The 21,912-nt window shown below is 52.3% G+C and overlaps 1 protein-coding gene across 1 annotated transcript in view; it reads left to right on the top strand.

Moving 5' to 3' along the window:
- Nucleotides 1-21,487, top strand: part of LOC148116172 (uncharacterized) — a 59,595-nt gene extending 38,108 nt beyond the window's left edge. Inside the window, exons 5-7 of the mRNA XM_087885412.1 lie at nucleotides 11,596-11,886; nucleotides 17,023-17,304; nucleotides 21,465-21,487. Of these exons, the coding sequence (XP_087741538.1) occupies nucleotides 11,596-11,886; nucleotides 17,023-17,304; nucleotides 21,465-21,487 (596 nt within the window). The remainder of the gene's footprint in view (nucleotides 1-11,595; nucleotides 11,887-17,022; nucleotides 17,305-21,464) is intronic.
- The last annotated feature ends 425 nt before the right edge of the window (nucleotides 21,488-21,912 follow it).

Here is a 21,912-nt window from a genome sequence, read left to right as displayed (position 1 = left end):
GCCTTGAAAGCAGCCCCCCCTCCTTTCCCCCCATACGGGGCCTTTGCCACCAGGGGAGGGGAGACCCTGGACGGGGCCTCCTCCAACCCCCAGGGAGCCTTTGAGGCCGCCCCTCCCCCTCCCTCTCCTCCTGGCCCCTCCGATCCTCTCTCTAGGATGCTCCGGTCAGCAGAGAAGCCTTTAAGGTTCATCAGAGAGGACCCAGGAGAGAACTAGGGAGACTGTGGCCGGCAGAAGCTGTGGAGGCTCTACGAGGAGATTCCTTCAAGGGCAGAAATTGGAAGGTATTTAAAGAGGCTGCAACGAATGGAGAAGACACTGATGGGAACGAATAAGCTTCTACTGTCTCTGCTTATATTCAAAATAATAAGGTTATCCATCCATCAAATCTCTCTCTCTCATCTTCTCTCTCACATTTATGTAGCCGCCCATCTCACAACAAGTGACTCTGTGTCACATACAACAAAAATAAAAACAGGTATTTACATGAAAGTATTAAAAAATATTTAAAAAAGAAGGAATATTAGGCGGAGAGTCACTTTTTTCAGCACCATTGTAACTTCAAATGGTCACTAAATGAACCGTTATAAGTCAAGGACTCCTTTCTTCAATGGGCTTTAACTGAGGGAGAAAGGACTAGAGAACTATAATGAGGTTTTGGGGAAGGGCCCCTTCAGCCGCTTCCAATGGGGCAGAGGACCAAGGGGCCTGAATAACAGAGACTGCCCAGAGACCGATGATGATGCAGAAGGGAGAATTCCCATTGGTTCTCCTGCTCTTTCTGGACACTCCCAATTCCGAAGTCCGAGGTGGGGGGTCGCACCTCTCTCACCCCTCCCCCAGTGTCTGGGTGGGAAGGGGCTGCATGGAAAGAGGAAGGGGAGGAAAAGCGAAAGAGGGAAACTGAGGCATTTTGAGCCCTGAATCCCCAGAAGGGAAAAGAGGCATTTGAGCGAAAGTTTTTTGGCTTCTTCAGAAACTTCCGTTTTTCTCCTGAATCTCAGATTTGGGGCTCTGAAGGTCAGACAAGAGGGGGGCTTCGGGCCCTTCTGGGGGAGCCTCTGAATTGGGGGAGGAGACGCAGAACACCCCCAGCCAATCCCCCTGGAGGGGAGGGGGAAGTGAGGGAGAAGGAGGGGGCGGGAGACACTCCCTTCGAGAGGCTCTTCTGGGGGGCTGCACTGCAGGGTCTTTTTGCAGGAGAGTCAGTCTAGATGTCCTCATTGTGGCCCCTCCCCAGATCCCCTCCCAAAGGAAGAGAGAGTGGGGGGGATGGAAGCTACTTTCTCTCCAGCCCCCCCCCAATCATTCCTGCCCCTTGAGATCCAACCTTCCCTGCAGAGACTGAATGGGATTGCTGGACCGGTTGAGCTTCTGCCTGCCTTTTCCCACCCTGGGAGGATGGAGGAGGTTCCCCCCTCCCCCTCTGCCTTCCTCTCTGGGACTGAGAGTTCCCCCTCCCTCCTCCAGGGGGCGTCTTCCGCCAGTCTATCTTGGAAGGACTCCCGCAACTCCCCCTTCCCACGTGGGTCCCCCCTCCTCTCCCAGGGGCTGGGAACGATGGGCCCTGGAGTCCCTCCTGACGGCCTTCCTCCTCCTCCCCCTCGCAGCCCATTTCCTGGCCCAGATGAAGGCCGAGTGCCACTTCCTCAACGGGACGCAGCGGGTGAGGTTCCTGGACAGGCGCTTCTACGACCGGTAGGAGATCTATTACTTCGACAGCGACCTCGGGAAGGTCGTGTCTCTCCGTTGGCTCAACCCGATGTGGACACCTGGAACAGGGATGAGCAGCACCTGCAGATCATGAAGGCGGCTGTGGATTATTTCTGAGGGCACAACTACCGGGTGTACAGCTACAGCGATACTCTTCTGCGCATGCGCAAGATGGCGACTTGCCTGTGATCCCGGTGATCCTGGGGGGCGATTATGGCTCCAGGGGGCCTTTGGAGGGCTGAATTTCGATCGTTGCAGCCCTGGCCCAGCTGGAGGAGTGTTGGGGCTCTCCGTTGAGGGGTCTCCGGCTTCTGTGAGTGTCCTTGAGGCTCGCGGAGACCGTAGGACGGCGAGAGCGGCCCGAAGGAGGAGGGGCGGCAGCAGACTCTCCTGGCGAAGGTAGCAGAGCCAGGATGACGGCGTCAGCGCCGCGGCGGTGGTGGCGGTGCAGCACCCCCGCCGGGATCCTCGCCAGCCCAATCTGCCCTGGACATGTATTAGGGGCGGAGGGGGGGGGTGAGGTGAGGGCGGGGAGGCTGGCGGCGGCGGCGGCGGTGCTGGCGGCGTGGAAATGGCGGCTGCCGGGTCAAGGAAGAAGCTGCCACAGTTTGGAGCGTGGGAGCGTCGGAGAGGTTGGCAGTTGCTGGCTTGCTTTGTTGGATCTCCTGGGCGACCGTGGGGCATTATCCGGCCCCTTGGTCATCCCAGAGGCCTCCATGAGGATTTATGGAGGCTGGGCGAGGCTGGACGAGGCAAGCAGCATGGTCCCAAGGAAGATCCGGGAGGGGTTGGGGAGAGCTGGACTATGACTGAGGGGTTTTCCCCGCTATGGCATTTGTTGCCTTTGCTCTCCTTTTTCACCCCCATCCCCCTGAATGTGGTGATGCCATGCCGTGTATGCCTGCTGAACAATCATCTCCGGGTCTAGATGCCATCTTGACCTCCCCGGAGGTAATGACGATTATGATCTCCGCTGTCTGAGCCTGTCTGGATTATGTGGACTGACCTGACCCCATTCTTCCCCTCCGTTGAATGGAGGTTTACATCTGGGGATTCAAGTCTTGGTGGAGTGGGTCTATAGCTGCTGTCTCATCTCCGGCTTTTTGGACGATCGTGGTTGACCAGCCCCCGTGAGAGGAGGGCTGGGTCACCCTTTGCCGGACCGAAACAGCATTTTACTCCCGCCATTGCCGTGAGAGGGCACTGAGGTCTCACATGCTCCATTGGAACTCTATTGAAGCCTGGCATTTCACTCCTTCTGACTGTGATAACATCAAATTGGCCCCTGGTTATTGGCCATGGACTATCACCTCCCTTTGATGTTTGATGTACTCGGTGAATGACCTTCGTGCCCTGCGAGACTCCCCCCTCTCGCAGGTCTGGCCCTCTTCGTTATCGAGGGCCTATCTTGATGACGGGCGTTGGAGCCCCGAGAGATGGCATGCGGCTAAGAAGAGTTTGAGGGGTTTTTTAAGTGGGTTTTTTAGTGAGTTTTTAACAAAAATTTTAAGGGGTTCGGGGGGGATTAGGGTGGGTTCTGGGGGAAATCCACCGGGTTCAAGACCAGCCTTAGCGAAGGGCTGCGACATTAGGGACGTAGAACCGGAGGTCGGGGAGGGGGTTGGAGTTCGATTTGAAGAGGGCTGTTCCATCAGCACAGTGAGTGGGAGGGGCAGATATGGCGGAAGCTGGGGACCACATCATGTGCGGGGAATGCGCACTCGCTATCTTAGAGCGATTGCGCATTCCGGCCCCCAATGCTTTTCTTGTTCCCCAGGTTGTCCAGATTCTCAGGGCCAGAGCCTCCGGCTGATGTTGTGCAACGCCAGGTCCGTTGTTAATAAAGCCCCCCTCATTCACGATCTTATTCAGGAGGGGGAGGCGGACCTGGCGGGTATTACGGAGACCTGGTTGGGCCAGGAGGGGGGAGTCCCCCTCGTGGATATATGCCCACCAGGCTTCCGTGCATTTCATCAGCCGAGGGCTCAGGGCAAGGGCGGGGGGGTGGCGGTTATTATAAAGGAAGGTCTGGATCCAAGGGAGACCACTGTTCCACAGATAGCCGGATGTGAGTCCCTCTTTGTGAAGTGGGGTCGTGGAGTACAGATGGGCCTGTTGGTCACGTACCTGGCTCCCTGCCACGTGGCAACGGCCCTGCCCGAGCTCCTTAACGTTATAGCCGAGGTGGCGGTGGGCACCCCCAGAATTGCCATCATGGGGGATTTCAACCTGCCATCTATCGGTGAAACGTCTGAGGTGGCTCGAGAGTTCATGGCTTCCATGACGGCCATGGACCTTACTCAGTTAATTCATGACCCCACTCACACAGGAGGACACACTCTGGACCTAGTTTTTGTCTCTGGTCAGTGGTTGAGTGGCCTTGATATAGGGGATATAGCCATCGAACCCTTGTCATGGTCTGACCACTCGCTCCTTCGACTGGACTTTCTAACCGCTGCACCCTGCCGCAGGGAGGCGGGACCGACCAGGTGGTTCCGCCCCAGGCGCCTGATGGACCCTGATAGGTTCCAGATGGAGCTTGGGCCATTTCCTGAGATTCTGGCTCATGACTCGGCTGAAGACCTGGTGGCCGCCTGGGATAGTGTGGCTGCCGGGGCCTTGGACCGAGTCGTGCCTTTGCGGCCTCTGACCCGGCACCGAACTCACCTAGCTCCTTGGTTCTCCGAGGAGCTTAGGGAGATGAAGCGCCGGAAAAGACGCCTGGAGAGTAGTTGGAGGACCAGCCGCTCCGAACCTGACCGAACACTGGTGAGGTCTCATATTAAGACCTACCTAGTGGCGATAAAAGCGGCGAAAACTAGCTATTTTGCCGCTCTTATCGCGTCATCAGATAATCGCCCGGCCGCCCTGTTTAGGGTGACCCACTCCCTCCTCCATCTGGAAGTGCGGGATGACCCCTTGCAGGGTCGAGCTGAGGATTTTGTGCAGTATCTGTATGACAAAATCGCTCAGATTCGGGAAGGGCTGGCCTCTGACTGGGTATGTCCAGACGGGATGACTGAGGCAGGTCTTGAGAGTGTTATCTGGGGGGAGTTTGATCCTGTGGCTCCCGAGGACATGGACAGGGTCCTGGGACGGCTGAACGCGACCACATGTTTATTGGACCCGTGTCCCTCCTGGTTGGTACTGGCTTCCCGGGAGGTGACACGAGGCTGGCTCCAGAAGATTGTTAACGCTTCTTTGAGTGAGGGGGTCCTGCCGGCCGCTTTGAAAGAAGCGGTGGTGAGGCCCCTCCTCAAGAAGCCTTCTCTGGATCCGGCTGTTTTGGCTAACTATCGTCCAGTCTCCAACCTTCGCTTCATTGCGAAGGTTGTTGAGAGTGTGGTGGCGCAACAGCTTCCCCGGTACCTGGATGAAGCTGTCTATCTAGACCCGCTCCAGTCCGGCTTCCGGCCTGGGCACAGCACGGAAACGGCATTGGTCGCATTGGTGGATGATCTCTGGAGGGCCCGGGATAGGGGTTGCTCCTCTATCCTGGTCCTGTTAGACCTCTCAGCGGCTTTTGATACCATCGACCATGGTATCATGTTGCACCGGTTGGCGGGGTTGGGGGTGGGAGGCACCGTTTTGCGGTGGTTCTCCTCCTACCTCTCTGACCGGTCGCAATCTGTGTTGACAGGGGGGCAGCGGTCGACCCCGAGGCACCTTGCTTGTGGGGTGCCACAAGGGTCGGTCCTCTCGCCCCTTCTGTTCAACATTTATGTAAAGCCGCTGGGTGAGATCATCCGTGGCTTCGGGGTGGAGTTCCATCAGTACGCTGATGACACCCAGCTGTACATCTCCACCCCAGGCCACCCCAATGATGCCCTTAAAGTGATGTCCCAGTGCCTGGAGGCCGTGCGGGCCTGGATGGGGAGAAACAGGCTCCAACTCAACCCCTCCAAGACCGAGTGGCTGTGGCTTCCGGCGTCCCGATATAGCCAGCTGACGCCATCGCTGGCTATTGGAGGCGAATCACTCGCCCCCACGGAGAGGGCTCGTAACTTGGGCGTCCTCCTGGACGCACGGCTGTCGTTAGAAGATCATTTGGCGGCCGTGGCCAGGGGGGCTTTTTATCAGGTTCGCCTGATACGCCAGTTGCGCCCCTTTCTAGATCGGGACTCCCTACGCACAGTCACTCAGGCACTCGTCACTTCCCGCCTGGACTACTGCAATGCTCTCTACATGGGGCTCCCCCTGGGGTGCACCCGGAGGCTCCAGCTGGTCCAGAATGCGGCCGCGCGGGGGATTTTGGGGGCGACGAGGCGCTCCCACGTGACACCTCTCCTGCGCGAGCTGCACTGGCTCCCGGTGGTCTTCCGGGTGCGCTTCAAGGTGTTGGTGACCACCTTTAAAGCGCTCCATGGCTTAGGGCCGGGGTACTTACGAGACCGCCTTCTGCCACCAATAGCCTCCCACCGGCCAGTACACTCCCACAGAGTGGGCCTCCTCAGGGTGCCGTCCGCCAGACAATGTCGGCTGGCGACCCCCAGGGGGAGAGCCTTCTCTGTGGCGGCGCCCGCCCTCTGGAACAACCTCCCCCCAGAGCTACGTACAATAACAGACCTCCGGATTTTTCGTCGGGCCCTGAAAACCCATTTATTCCAACTAGCTGGGCTGGCTTGAGTCAAATTTTAAATGGATTTTAAATTGGAATGTTTTAATTACGGCCAAAATTATTTAATTATTTTAAACAGTTTTTTAGATTTTGTATGTTTGTATGTATGTCTTGTTTTTACTTTGGCTGTTCACTGCCCTGAGTCCTACATTGGAGAAGGGCGGTATAGAAATTTAAACAAATAAATAAATAAATAAATGAAGGCGGCTGTGGATTATTTCTGAGGGCACAACTACCGGGTGTACAGCTACAGCGGTGGCTTGCTTTCCTGCCCCAAACTTTCCCCAAACTGCTTCCCAAACTTCGGTGTGGGTTAGGGTTAGGGTTAGGGCGGGCAACTGGGAGGCAGAGAAGGAGGTGCGGGAGGCTGCTATGCCTCGGGGCTCTGAGGAAAGACAGCCGAAAGGTCCATGCGGAGGCCGCCAATCACGAGCCCCGGGGGCGCCTGTTTCCCTTCCAAGGAAACGGCTCAGCTACTTCGAAGCGAGCGGCCAGGAAGCTTCCTCACCGAGAGACGGGCAGACGGAGGCATGAAATCCTGAAATCTTTTCAGGCTAAACTAAAACTGATACCTGTAGAATCTGAATATCTCTCTCTCCCTCCCTCCACCCCCCCTCGCTCTTTTCCTTCCGAAAAATCGATTCGGCAAATAAGCACCCCGGTCCCGATCTCTCCTGAGTAGCCTTCTGACATGAACGCATGTTAATTTACAGGCGCCTCTACTTTCAGGGACCCTAAAGATAATTCACAGCACAGAAGACATTCAGGGACATCCTGAGGTAAATCTCAAACGGCGCCTAGAAGAAAAAGGCGGGAAAAAGGGACACGCCCCCTTTTCATCCGCAGCAACCAATCAGAGCGCAGATCCCCTCAGGCGGGAGCCCCCCCCCTCAGCCACAAGAGGGTGTTCTGGACCTTTCTAGACTTTCCTTCTCCAGCTCTTCAATTGAATATCTTCACATTTAAAGTGTTCAAAGGAAACGGACCTAAAATGACTTTGCTTTTGTCCATTAGATAAATTTGTCCTTCTAGAAATAGCTGCTGACATATTCATGTGTAAAAGCAAAAAGTTGAGGCGGGAATGTTTGTCTTTTAATCTTGTACTGTGCTAAAAAGAGCCGGAAGTCAAAGCCTTTTTTCCCCTGAACCTCAGACTTTCTTTTCCCATCTCTTTCTCCTTCCCCTAATTTCCTATTTCTGTCTTTCTTTGTGTTTTATGAAATAAATAAATAAATAAGAAACAGACCTAAAAAAAGAGGAGGTGAAATTGCAGGATAGGTAAGAAATAACCAAACTGCTCTAGAAACTCAACAGAAGAAAGACGAAAACCTCCTTCCATGCATTTGGGCTGATATAAAAGGGGGGAAAGAAGGAAAGAGCTTTGGGGGTGCATTGGAAGCCACCCAACCCCAAAGTCAAACGGTCACTAAATGAACTGTTGTAAGTCAATGACTCCTTTCTTCAATGGGCTTCAACTGAGGGAGAAAAGGACTAGAGAGCTATAATGAGGTTGTGGGGAAGGGCCCCTTCAGCCGCTTCCAATGGGGCAGAGGACCTTGTGGCTGCCCCACCTGCAGACGCAGCCATGGGGCGGAGGAGGAGGAGGAGGAGGGGAGTCCCTGTGGGAGAATGGAGGCTTGTTGCCTGCTGGATCCTGGCCAGGTCCTCAGTTCCGCTTCGGAGGAGCCCAAAGCTTCAGGCTGGGGAAGCGAAGCCCAAGCGCCTCTGCAGCTCTTGGGGGCTGGAGAAGGAAGGGCTGCTCTCTGTGTGTGTGTGTGTGTGTGTGTGTGTGTGTGTGTGTGTGTAGCCGGGGATGTCAGAGGGAACTCGGGGAAGAGCACAATATTTGGGGGGTGGGAGCATGAAAGGGGCCCAGAGGTTCTGCCTGGGTCAGGTGAGGGGTGGAGGCCCCACAGAGGCTGCCTGGATCTGGGGCTGACTGTGTGCGAGTGGCTGTGTCCAGATACACAACTGTGGGGCAGATGCTGGGGGGGACCTGGCTCTGGGCTGCTGAGGCTGGTGCTGGGCCAGGGGGGAGTTTGACCCCTCCAGCCCCCCCATCCCTGGAAAGGACCCAGGCCACCTCTGGACCCCCAAAGCTCTTGAAACAGGATCCGGAATTCAGGATCTCTCTAAGCCGCCTTTGCGTAACTCACAGGAACCCGAATCTCCCCCAAAGACTAGAAAAAAAGAACAAACGGCCAGAATGGAGAATCCGGCTCATTCATAATATAAAATGTTTGTGAGATTTATGGATCCTGTATATCTGTTGGCTGTTGGAGGGGAGGTGGGTCTTTTTCTTCCCTTCAGAGCTTTATTATTGTCTTTTTCGAATGGGGTGTAAATGTGATTTATCTCTCTGAGTCTGTTGAAAACCAGAAGTTTTCCTTTCGGGATTCCTGGACAAGGAACGTGAAATATAAATTTATGACTTTATTACTGCACATGCTGACTGCAGCAAGAATTCCTTATATGCAAAAATGGAAACAAACCTCCATCCCCAGGATGGACAAAGTGATGGAATGAAAAATGTGGCAGAAATGGCAAAATAAACTTTTTGAGCAGAGGAAAGAAGAGATTTCCAGCTGGTTTTCTACCTGGAAGCCACTTCTGGACTTTGTGCTTGAGGCAGGAAAAGAATGAAATCTGGAGTTTTGGATTTACTGATTAAGTTAAGTTGTTGTTATAGAAATGGTTAATATTTACTTAGAAAAGAAATAAAAACCGAGGGTACAATTTCACTTTCTATTTTATTGTGCTGGGAAGAAGTTTTTTTCCTCTCTTTTTTCCTTTTGCCCTTTATCCCCCACTTCTCCTTCGCCTTCCTTTCCCTTCCCCATTTCCCTAAGACTTTTATTTTCCATTTGATGCCCTTATAATCTTCATGGAACATCATAAAACGGAGCCTTTTGTTTTAGGGGCCTTCCTGTCCCACAGCCAAAATAGGCAAATCTCATCAGGATCTGCACAATCAGATGGCAAAATTTCTTCCACAATGTCACTGTATATATTTCTCTGCTGAAAGTAGAGATTGTGGTGCATTATGGGAGAAGATGTGGACGTTCTCCGAGGAAAGGAGCGGGAAGCGGAGGAGAAACAGCCAAACTTCATTCCAGGATCTTCATCCGGGGCTGCTTTGCAAGGAAAAGGGGGATCCCGACCCACAGAGAGGAAGAGGGAGATTCCTGCACAATCGGGGTTCAGGGGCGGGAAACCTGAAGGATCCGGTCCGTCCAGACGTTCTGAGCAAGGGAGACGCGTGTTTCAAGGAAGGGAAACGCCCTTTTCTCTTGTAAAGCCAAGAGATCCCTACGGAGATTCCCTCGTAAAGGGGGAGGATCCGGCTGGATTAGGAGGGATCCCTGCAGATCCCCTCCGCCTCTTCTTGCGGGACTGTCAGCTGAGGGTTTTCCTGGCTTCCCTTCGGATTGGGGGGAGCGTGTGACCCCCAAGTCCTGGCTGGCTGTGGGGCTGCCCCTCCCCCCTTGTCATCCAGGGCAGCTGCTGGGGGTCCCTCCTCCCCTTCTGAGCCCCGAAGGACCCCTGGAGCTCTGGATCCACTTTTTCCCTTGTGGACTCTCGGCTGATTCAGCTTAGGCTCCTTCTGGGCACTGGGAGAACTCAAAGAGCATCTAGTCCACCCCTCCAGTCCAGGTGCCCAGAGAAAGGGAGAGTGGAGGAGAATCGGGGGGGGGGGCTGGGGGGGCAAAAGGAAGAGGAGATTCTCCTCCGGAGCTGGCATGAAAGACCCCCCAGATTGCAGCCCCCCAAGACTGAAGGGATCCCCCTCCCCCACTTTCTCCGCTTCTCTCTCTGCGCAGAACTCTCTCCTGCATCGGGCGAAGTCAAGGGAGGCTCTGCCCGGAGACCGATGACGCTGCAGAAGGGAGGATTCCCATTGGTCCTCCTGCTCTTTCTGGACTCTCCCTCTTCCGAAGTCCGAGGAAACCTCCTCCCCCCCTCCAGACCCTCCGATTCCTCCTCTGGGGCTGGGAGCGTCTTTCTCCCCCCTTTGGGGCGCTTGTGGGGAGCCTCCATGGCTTTGGCTGGGCTCCCCCTGATGCTGCTGCTGGGGGCGCTGGCCCGGATCCCCGGGAGCGAAGGGGGGGAGGAGACCCCCGGTAAGGAGGGGGCTGGGCGGGGGAGGAGGGGGCTGGGAAGGGGGAAGAAAGCCGATGGGTCCCCAGAGCCTCCACCAGCCTCCATCTCTGCGTGGTCTCCTCCCCCTTCCTCCCCACATTCCCCCCCCAGGAGGACGGAGAGGGACCCTAATCCTAACCCTTCCCCCATGTAGCCAGGTGGGGGTCGCGGCCTTTCCTGTGCCTGGGTGGGAGGGGGCTGCAGGGAAAGAGGAAGGGAGGAAAAGCGAAAGAGGGAAACTGAGGCATTTTCAGCCCTGAATCCCCAGAAGGGAAAAGAGGCATTTGAGCAAAAGTCTTTGGGCTTCTTCAGAAACTTCACTTTTTCTTCTCAATCTCAGATTTGGGGCTTTGGAGGTCAGGCAAGAGGGGGGCTTCGGGCCCTTCTGGGGGAGACCCTGAATTTGGGGAGGAGACCAAGAACCCCCCAGCCCCATAATCCCCCTGGAGGGGAGGGGGAAGGGAGGGAGGAGGATGTTGGGGGTCTGAGTTGCTCCTCGGAGACTGGCTCCCTTTTGTGAAGGGGGCTGGAGACCCTCCCTTTGACGTGACCCTGGGGACTGCAGGGGGTCTTTTGGGGGAGGGGGAGAGGAAACAAGGTTGATCCCCGAGAATCCTCCAAAGGGAGGGCGTTGGGCTGAAGATTCGGGGGAAGAAGAGAAGCTGGGGGGACCCAGGGAAAGTGGGGGTTCGAATGGTTGGGAGACCCCGAGAGAGTCAGTCTAGATGTCCTCGTTGGGCCCCTCCCCAGATCCCCTCCGAAAGGAAGAGAGAGTGGGGGGTATGGACGTCAATTTTCCTCCAGCCCTCACCCCTCCCCCAATTCCTGCCCCTTTAGATCCAACATTCCCTGCAGAGACCAGTTGAGCTTCTGCCTGCTTTTTTCCACCCTGGGAGGCTGGAGGAGGTCCTTCCCCCCTCTTTCTTCCCCCCCTCCAGACCCCCCCCCCCAGGAAGCCTCCCTTCCTCTCTGGGACTGAGAGAGTTCCCTTTCCCTCCTCCAGGGGGCATCTTCCTCCAGTCTCTCTCGGAAGGTCCCCCACCCCGCCCCCTCCTCTACCAACGGCTGTGAGTGATGGGCCCTGGAGTCCCTCCTGACAGCCTTCCTCCTCCTCCCCCTCGCAGCCCATTTCCTGCACCAGGAGAAGTACGAGTGCCGCTTCCTCAACGGGACGCAGCGGGTGCGGCTCCTGTTCAGGAGCTTCTACGACCGGCAGGAGACCGACTACTTCGACAGCGACCTCGGGAAGTTCGTGGCCGTCACTCCGCTGGGGAAGCCCGATGTGGACATGTGGAACAGAGACGAGCAGTACCTGCAGTACCTGAAGGCCGGAGTGGATTCCGTCTGCCGCCGCAACTACCACTTGTTGAACTTCGAGGCAGCCAAGAGGGAGGAGCGGGTGGTTGGCCGGAGAGGTGAGCCTGGGGGGAGGGAGGGAGGGGGGGCTCTTCCCTGGGAGGGGGAGGCCAGGACCCCCCTTTCCTTTCATTCCTTTCGATCCTCCCGGATGCAGCTTTTACTCCTTATTTATTTATTTATTCTGCACTCTCAGATGGACAAAATCTTCTTCCCAGGCTCCAAACTCTCCTCCTGTCTGGGATCCCTTGGATCCATTCCCCCCCCCCACAAGAAAATCCATCCAGATATGTTTTTTTGGGGGGGGTCCCTCTCTCTCTCTCTCCTGCTCAATCCTGCTTGTCCCCTTAATATGGATCTTCTGCTTCTTTTTCTTCCTTTTTTATTTCCTTCTTTTTTTGGTCTTTCTTCATTCAGAGTCATTTCCAGCCCAGCAGCTTTTCAATCCAATGAAGAAAGAAATGAGTAACGGAAGCAGCCTAGAATTTGTAATCACGGTTCAATGCTTAAACTGAGATGTAAAACCCCCAATAAGAGGAACCCTGATCGCTTCCGTCTTCCTTCCTGGGGAGGCTCCTGATTTGGGGGGGAGAATCCAAAAACACCCACAAGCCTTAAAACTGAATTTGGGGTCATAAGAAAGAAATTGGGCCTCCATTCAGCCCTGAAGCCTCCGATTCTTTCCTTCTCCCTTCCAGCTTCCTTCAATGTTGCCTACATTTCTTTTTCTCCTTTTATTTCTTTCTCTAATAAAAATCTTCTCTATTTCTATCCACTGATGGGGTTTCAGAGGCCAATCAAGGATTTTAGCTGCCCTTGTTGCCATTCGGCCTTTCCAGGGAAATTATATTCCTATATTCAAATCAGAGAAGTCTTGAAAGCATCATCACTTAAGAACTGGTTAAGTTTAACTCCAGAGATTCTCCAAAAATAACGTCTCACCATAGAATCCAATAAGATCTTTTTTCCATAAGAGGAAAACTCCAGATCCTAAGAGAGAAAAGCCTCTTGGAGCATTTGCTCCTTCTGGAAATTATTCAATATTTTAGGGGAACCTGCAGAGATTTTGCTCTCCACATATTCAGTCTGGAGGCAAAACTCACTTTCACTTCTAAATTCTTCCCTGCAAACCTGGGAGGATTTTCAGCTGCCACATAAGATGCATTTGGAAATGTTTTTACTACCAAAGAGGATATTTTTATGGAGATAATAATATTCACCTGTTTAATTTGTTTCTGGATGAAATTTAAAGTGTATTTTTCCCCTACAAAGAGCACAACATTCTTGTCATCTGGCACAGTACTTGAAATAATTCTCATTCCAATAATATTTCACATAGAAATTTCACCACTTGAGTCATTTCTCTAGTGATTTTTGATAACCTCCGAAAGTGCCCCAAGTGCCAATTGTGTTGGTGTTGTGAGTGTGTCTCTTTTGTGGGCCTCTCAGGGCCTCCCTCCCTCCTCCCTCCTTCTGGGGGTCTCTGGGGGGATTTTCCCTTCAGGGAAAGGAGCTTCATCAGCTGCCCAAAGACTCCAAAGCCCATCCTCCCCTCCTCTTTTCCTCCCTCCCCTCCTTCCTTCCTTCCTTCCTCTGGTTCAGGGACAGGACCAAAATCTCTGGATGGTTTGTTGCTTTAGCTGCTCAGAAGCTTCATCCACATAAATAAAATGCATTTTTGTTATAAATCCAAAATGGTGATCCTGAATTTCATTGTGATTCATATAATTTCTTCTTCATCAAAAGTATTATTTTTACTTCCATGAAAATACTTCAGACAAGAGGCCAATAATTCTCCAGGGGTTCCTGTTCTTTATTAAAAGACCAGGAATATTTATTAAATCCCGTGTATTTGACTCAGCCTTCCATCCTTTCGAGGTAGGTAAAATGAGGACCCGGATTGTGGGGGCAATAAATTGACTTTGTATAAAAAAGAACACCGCTTGGGGGGGGACCGAAAGCCCAACTAAGCAGGTATATACAAAAGTATGAAGGCTATTGCTTAATGCATTGTAAACCGCCCTGAGTCTCCAGAGAAGGGCGGCATATAAATCAAACTAACTAACTAACTAATTAATTAATTAATAATAAATTAAAATAAAATAATAAATAATAAAATAAAATAAAATAAATAAAATAAAATAATAAAATAAAATAAAATAATAAAATAAAATAAAAAATAAAATAATAAAATAAAATAAAATAAAATAAAATAAAATAAAATAAAATAATAAAATAAAATAAAATAAAATAAAATAAAATAAAATAAAATAAAATAAAATAAAATAAATGCCAATTGTTGGTCAGGCTCCAGTTTAGGAGACTTGAAATCACAGGATGTTTCTTGAGTCATTTTGGGGGGATTTTCTCTTCCTTTTTCTTTGACTTCCGAGCTGACTTTTCTCTCCGGAGAGATCCGGGCGTCTCCTTCCCCCGAGAGGCCAAAGCTTTTCTCCGGCCACCAAGAGAGGCTCCCAACCTTCCCTCCCCAAAATTATATATATGTATATAAAGAACTTAATGAATCCTGCTGAATCAGTCTGCCTGTGGGTGCTTTCTGGATTTGATTTTTACAAGAAACTGATTTATATCTGTGTCCTATTTTACTACATTAGGCATCAAGCCAGTGGTGGGTTCCTCCCAGTTCAGTCCTGTTCGGCCGAGCCGGTAGCGGTCACGATATGACGTCACCGAACCGGTTCTTCCCCCCCTCGCCCTCCCCCCCACGTTATTCTTACCTTTTATTTGGTCCCACCCCTAATCTATTGCTGCCTCCTGAGTCCCAGCTGATGACTAGAGGGAAAAAAACTGTTTAAACTCTTGCCGCGGGGCTTCAAAGGGCCGCCCTACAGCTGATCAGTGTTAAAAGCAAACAAATGAGTCAGGTCGTAAGTGCGAGGACCTTCCAGAAATGACTCTGACCAGCTAGCCACGCCCACCTAGTCACATGACCTCCAAGCCACACCCACAAAATAAGCCACGCTCACAGAACCGGTAGTAAAAAAATTTAGAACCCACCCCTTCATCAAGCTTGATATCAAAAAGAAATCTTGAATGACATGATGTGGGGCAGATAAAATGTACTTTGTCCTCCTGCTGTTTTAAATCAAGAGGTCTCTATTTGTCTATTAAATTGGATTCCTGGATGAGCAGAGGGAGAAAGTTGTGTCCCTTGGTAGGTATTTAAAAGGAAAAAAAATACCTTTTTCCAATTCAATTAAAATCTCCAGCAACTCCCATCTGGCCAAATTGGAACCCCAAAATCTTCACACTGCAGTCTTGTAAATAAGGAGGTTTGGGATGGGCTATAAAAATAAAAATCTAAAAATATCAAATTGCAGCTTTAAAATCTGATCCTTCCATTTTCTTGCTAAAAGTCTTTTTCTCATCCAAATTTGCATTTCCTGTTTTTTTAAAAAAGGCCATTTTCAGTTTGTAAAGCCTCTGCCTTCTTTTAGCAATTCCACAAAGGCCTTTAATGTCCCAAGAGGCAAATGGGATTTTCCTGGAAAATAAAAACAACTCACACCTGAAATGCTGCTATTTGTCTGCGTGGAAACCTGACCAGATCCCAGGTTGGAATTACAAATAATCATTTAAAAATGGGTTCTTCTTAAGCATTATAGAATTTACTGTTAATAAGAAAATCCCTCAACAGAAATAAAAAAAATGGTTAGCAAAGGACTCTGGGCTGGAATGGATCTATTGTCAACTCTCTTGGGGGTCTCATCCAGACTGAACCCCCCCCATTAATCCATCCAAGAGTTGTGCCAGTTGGAGCATTTGCTGAAGGAGGAGATCAAGATCCCAGATCCCCTCTGGATCCCTTCCCCACTCCCTGCCCCCCTCATCCAGGGCAGAAGCTTCCCTCTGGGAGTCAGAGGGACCCCTCCCCACCTCCTTCCCCAGGAATGGCCGGTTCCTGCGGCTGGGAAGGAGGACGGCTGGGTGCAGGCAGAGCCTGGTCTGGGGTGGGTCTCCCTCTGAATCCCCCCCAGGAAGGATCCTTGAGAGAGATCATGAGATCCCCCAGAACTCTTCTGCCCTTCCTGCTCTGAAGGGGGGATTCAGGGTCTGTCATCTTCAGTGGGGGAGAAACTTTTCCTTCAGGGGATTCTGGCAGTTATGGGGAGCAAAGGGCTGCCCCCCCCCCATTGGCTCCTTTGGCCTTTCCTTCAAAATGCCTCTTTCTATTGAGGCTGCCTAAAATTGGGGGGTTTTGAAGCCACATCACATTTTGCACTTTTTCCCCTGAAATCTTCTGCTGATTTTTTTGTGTATCTTGTGGATCCTAAAGGGAGAAAAGAAAAAGTGGAAGGAGAAATTTTCTCTCTCCAAATAAAACTTTTTGAAAAGTGATTGAAACACCGAAGAAAATTGGGACAAAGATTTCCTCTCCTCTCCTCTCCTCTCCTCTCCTCTCCTCTCCTCTCCTCTTCTCTTCTCTTCTCTTCTCTCCTCTCCTCTCCTCTCCTCTCCTCTCCTCTCCTCTCCTCTCCTCTCTCCTCTTTCTCTTTCTCTTTCTTTTTTTCTCTTGGCAAGCTTGCTTGATCACCTTCAGGGCTGCCCAGAGACATTTGGCTCCGTCCTCTCTCCTCTCCTCTATAACCTCCGCATGAAGCCGCTGGGTGAGGCCATCCGTCACCAGGGCTGGAGGTCTCCTCCGTCTGCTGATGTGATAAGGTTTCATCTCCACCTCTGGGGACCCAGGAGATGCTGAGGCTGCCCCCTCGAGGGTCCTGGAGGCTGTGGGGGGAGGGGCTGAGTGGGGGATTAGGGGCTTCGGCTGAACCCTGGAAAGGCCAAAGGGCTTTGGGTGTTGGGAGCCCCAAGATGGGGGACTTTAACCAACTTCCTTCTGGGTGGAGCTGCATTGTCCCAGAGACCCAGTTGGCAATTCTGGAGATTCTCCTGGACTCCCGGAGAGCAGGTGGCAGTCACGGCTAGGAGAGTGTCTGTAAGACTTTGGGTTAGTTGTGGCAACTTTGACAAATAAATTTAATAAATAACTAAATTTACTAAGCAAACAACAAACAAACAAATGTTGTGGTATTGCACCTAATTAAAAATCTGGTTTCATTTTCAACGAGATACCAAGAATCATCCGACTCGTGCTGCGTCTTTCCTTCCCGTCTTCTGCATCGTTTCTTTCCTGTTGTGTCTCTCATGTGCCTCCTTCCCCTCCTTCCCTCCAGCCAAGCCCACCGTCTCCATCTCCCCCACCAAGATGGGCCCCTCTTCCCCCAACACCATCCTCCTCTGCACCGCGACCGGCTTTTACCCCGTGGAGATCGAGGTCCAGTGGCTGAAGAACGGGCGGCTGGAGGAGGAGGGCGTGGCCTTTGGGGAGGAGCTCCAGAACGGAGACTGGACCTACCAGCTCCAGGTGATGCTGGAGACCCAGCCCCAACGGGGGGATGTCTACACTTGCAAGGTGGGGCATGCCAGCCTGGAGGCCCCCATCACCGTCCAGTGGGGTAAGCCCCTCCCTCCCCTCCTGGTCTGTGGACCCCATCCTGCCCTGAGAAGGGGGAGAGACCCACCCCATGGGGAGAGCTGGAATGGACCCTCCTGGGGGAAGGTGGGCCTGATCCTCCTGCTCAGGTGAGGCTCCTTCTCCTTCCCCAGAACCCCATTCCTCCAGCTCTGCCAGGAGCAAACTCTGGACGGGGATCATGGGGGCCGTGATAGGAGTGGCCTTCCTGGCTGTGGGGCTCTTCTCCTACCTGAAGAGCAAGAAAGGTGAGTCTGGGGGGCTGGAGGGGAGGTTGTGGGGAGGGGACCCTCTAGGGGAGGCCTCTCATCAAGCTTCTCTTGTTTGAGGGGCTATAAATGAAGATCCTGCAACCTATTATGGGCTATCAATGGGGAGGGGTCCCGTTGAGTCCTCCAGCCCACGAAGGGTCCTGATTGGGTCTTTTTCTCCTTCCAGCAACTCCCATCCAACCTCCTGCAGGTGAGTTTCTCCTCTTCCCCCTCATCTCAACCCCTCCTAAGAGTTATAGGTGGCTTTTAAAAATTCCTTAATTGTTCCTTTTTTAAAAAAAAACCTTGCCTGAACAAAATCTCCTGGTTGTGGATAAGAGCAGTTTTTTTGGATTTTGAGCAACGTTTCCTTACAGAGATCTGAAAATGTATTGCAATCAAAAACAAAAGTACACAGAAACGCTAAAATCTTGCCCAGAATTTTTCCAAGTTTTGGGAAATTGCAAAAGGGAAGGGAAGGAGGGGGCCATTCCTCCCTTGGGGAGGGAGCACCCCGGGTTTAAATTCCCCCATGCATTTTGTAAGCAACCCACCCATTCTGTTAGGCCACGCCCACCCAGTCACATTAACCCCCACCACCACCAAGCCATGCCCACAGAACCGGTAGTAACAAATTTTACATTTCACCCCATGCTACTATGCACTGCGGTATTGTAGGCCACTTCAGCAAATGGCAGGAGATCTGCCCAGCTAAATTGCTGATAATGAACTTAGCATCTCAGGTATTCTTCTGTCATTGCGTTCGCTCGTTCTCTACCTCCTTTGCTGCCACCCCCATCGTAGCCCCGTCTTCTTTCTTCCTATGAAGCATCCCAGCCTTTTCCTCCCTGAAATGGGTGGATTCTCCCTCTATGTGTCCCTGCCTGTCAACCACCCCCCTGCAGTGTGGGTCTGCCTTGGGGGTGGGGGATGAAAGGGAAGAAGAATATGTTATTTACAGTAAAAGTCTCTTTATATTCTGATTTTCTTCCCCATCTCTTTTTCTACAGCACTCATGAATTAATCCTGCTCTCTGATGCAAAAGCATATTTTTTATTTAACAGCTGAAGACTCTTTGTCCTGTTTGCAACCTGTGAGAAACGGAGGCTGAAGGTGGCAGTTTGGGGGGAGGAGGAGAATGGCAGCCTGGACCTTCTCCTGCTGAGACACACATATACACACCAGCTTCCTTTCAGGGCCTCTCTTTCTTCTGAGGGAGGGGTGGAGACCATCTAGACTGTCCCCAGGGATGCTAGGTGGACCTGTCACTTCAGACCCCTCAACTCTCCTGGCTTTGAACCCACAGCAGCTTCATCTACATTATTCTCCCTCCCACTCACTTCCCTTCCCTTCGCTTTGGTATAAAAGAATAAACTTCAGATGTAAGAAAACCCTGGAATCCTCCCTTCCTCTTCCTCCTCTTCCTTTTTGCTGCCCCCGCAGGAGGCTCCTCCCTCCGCTGCCTCTGGATCCACCATCCAGGCTACTTTTGGTCCGAAGCCAGAACTGGTTCAGGAGGAGGGTGGGCAGATCCAGGGAGGCGAAGGGGCAGGACCCCCCTTTCTGCTCAGAGGCCCCCTTGCTCTGCTTCCCCTCAAGCCCACTTTGGAGGAGCAGAATGGCAGAAGGCACCGTCCTCCCTGAGCATTTCTGGGGAGCCATTGGGGGGCACCCGAGACTCCCCTACATTCATCCAGCCATTTCAGCCATTTCCCTCCTCCACAACTGGAGGGTCCTGCCCCATTTTGGCACCCAATGGCTCCCTCCCTCTTTGGGGCTCAGATTCCAATGGTATAGAGTCTCCTGCTCGATGGTATAAATGGTGTAGGCCTGAGCAGGAGGTTGGACTAGATGACCTCCAAGGAATCCATCTGAAGCCGTTCCTGGTGCAGAAGACATTGCCACGGAGGGGAAGACCTGCTCGGTGGGAAAAAGGAGGGGAGTTCAATGGGGCAACCCTGAGTGGAAGACCCCTCCCTTCTCCCCATCACCTCTAGATGCCCCTAGACAGCCCTCCGACTGAGCCTCTATATACTGTATAAGAAATAACCAACTGAACTCAACAGAAGAAAGAGGAAAACCTCCTTCAATGCATTTGGGTTGAGATAAAAGGGGAGAAAAGGGGGGAAAGAGGGATGGGGGAATATTCGGAGCCTCCCAACCAACCAGAGGAAAGAGATGGAAGTTTCTGTGAATTAGCCGAGGCCCGGAGGAAGCTCCCCGCAAGAGTCATGGGGGGCTTGGACTCCCCTGGCCTCACCTGGGAGGCAGGTTCTGGGCCTGGTGGAAGAGGAAAGAGGCTCCTGGGAAACCCAGCAGACCAGAGGCCGCCTTGGAAGCAGCCCCCCCTCCTTTCCCCCCATACGGGGCCTTTGCCACCAGGGGAGGGGAGACCCTGGACGGGGCCTTCTCCAACCCCCAGGGAGCCTTGAAGGCTGCCCCTCCTGGCCCCTCCGATCCTCTCTCTGGGAGGCTCCGGTCAGCAGAGAAGCCTTTAAGGTTCATCAGAGAGGACCCAGGAGAGAACTAGGGAGGCTGTGGCCGGCAGAAGCTGTGGAGGCTCTACAAGGAGATAGTGTATCTTCAAAAATAAAAAATATTTTAAAAATATTTAGGGAAAAAGTCACTTTTCTCACTGCCATTGTAACTTCGAAAGGTCACTAAATGAGCCGTCATAAGTCAGGGACTCCTTCCTTCAATGGGCTTTAACTGAAGGAGAAAAGGACCAGAGAGCTATAATGAGGTGGTGGGGAAGGGCCCCTTCAGCCGCCTCCAATGGGGCAGAGGACCTTGTGGCTGCCCCACCTGCAGACTCAGCCGTGGGGCGGAGGAGGAGGAGGAGGGGAGTCCCTGAGGGAGAATGGAGGCTTGTTGCCTGCTGGATCCTGGCCGGTTCCTCAGTTCCGCTTCGGAGGAGCCCAGAGCTTCAGGCTGGGGAAGCGAAGCCCAAGCGCCTCTGCAGCTCTTGGGGGCTGGAGAAGGAAGGGCTGCTCTGGGTGTGTGTGTGTGTGTGTGTGTGTGTGTGTGTGTGTGTGTGTGTGTGTGTATTTGTGTGTGTGTGTGTAGCTGGGGATGGCAGAGGGAACTTGGAGAAGAGCACAATATTTGGGGGGTTGGAAGCATGAAAGGGGCCCAGAGGTTCTGCCTGGGTCAGGGGAGGGAGGGAGGCCCCACAGAGGCTGCCTGGATCTGGGGCTGACTGTGTGTGAGTGGCTGTGTCAGATACACAACTGTGGGGCAGATGCTGGGGGGCACCTGGCTCTGGGCTGCTGAGGCTGGTGCTGGGCCAGGGGGGAGTTTGACCCCTCCAGCCCCCCCATCCCTGGAAAGGACCCAGGCCACCTCTGGACCCCCAAAGCTCTTGAAACAGGATCCGGAATTCAGGATCTCTCTAAGCCGCCTTTGCGTAACTCACAGGAACCTGAATCTCCTCCAAAGACTAGAAAAAAGTTTTTCTATGGATGTAGTAAAAGAGGAGTAGAAGAAACAGAAGGTCTCCTTTTGGGATAGTTTGGGGGGGAGAGAGATTTCCTGACTGTGATGGTGAAAAGGCTGTAATCCTATAGTGGAGGAAATAGGATCCCTGAAGTCCTCAGGATTTCTATTAACATTCCAAGTTATTCTATAAATTATAAATTTATTCTTCGGTTTAATATACTGTCCCTCCATTCATCCTTCCTAAATAATCCTGAAATCTTTTCCAAGGAAGAAAAGCCACTCAGATCCTCTGACACGTCATATCCGTGGATATGGATTTTCTTCTCCTTCTTTTGGGAAAATGTTTCCTCCAACTCCCCTCCAGAAGAACTAAATTCATCTCAGAATCTGGATTCTTAGGACTTGGGAGTCCCAGGACTGATTCCTTTCCCCCTAAAATCCCCTTTTCTCTCAGGATCCCTGCAGGCAAAACGTTGAGTTCCCTGGCAAAGAACAAACGGGAGGAATGGAGAATCTGGTCCTTCATAATATAAAATGTTTCTGAGATTTATGGAGCTTAAAAGTTTATTTCAAATCACGGCAGAGATTTGGAAAGGAGGGAAAAGCTGCATTTATTTGGAAACGATATTTCTCTTCAAAAGACGTTTTGTATGAACACACCTACAAAAGTTGGAGGGAATTAAGGACAAAAACACCCTCAAAATTTCCAGGGAGGAAAAAATGCCTTGAGGGTCTTTGGCTGAGAATTGGGGGGGGGGACGGAGGAAGAGCCACTGCTCAGACGGGGGACCTCCCTGAATTCTGGGCTTGGGCCGGAAGAGAAGGGGGGATGGGGGGGTCTTGGCTGGGCTCTGGGTGGGGGGAAACTCCACTTGGGACCCTTCCTGGAGGGGAAGACCAAC

Source organism: Pantherophis guttatus, chromosome 2 (assembly GCF_059756535.1).
Source record: "Pantherophis guttatus breed Tessera chromosome 2, ASM5975653v1, whole genome shotgun sequence".
NCBI lineage: Eukaryota > Metazoa > Chordata > Lepidosauria > Squamata > Colubridae > Pantherophis > Pantherophis guttatus.
Note: the sequence above shows the minus strand (reverse complement) of the source record. Positions and strands in the feature narration are given on the sequence as shown.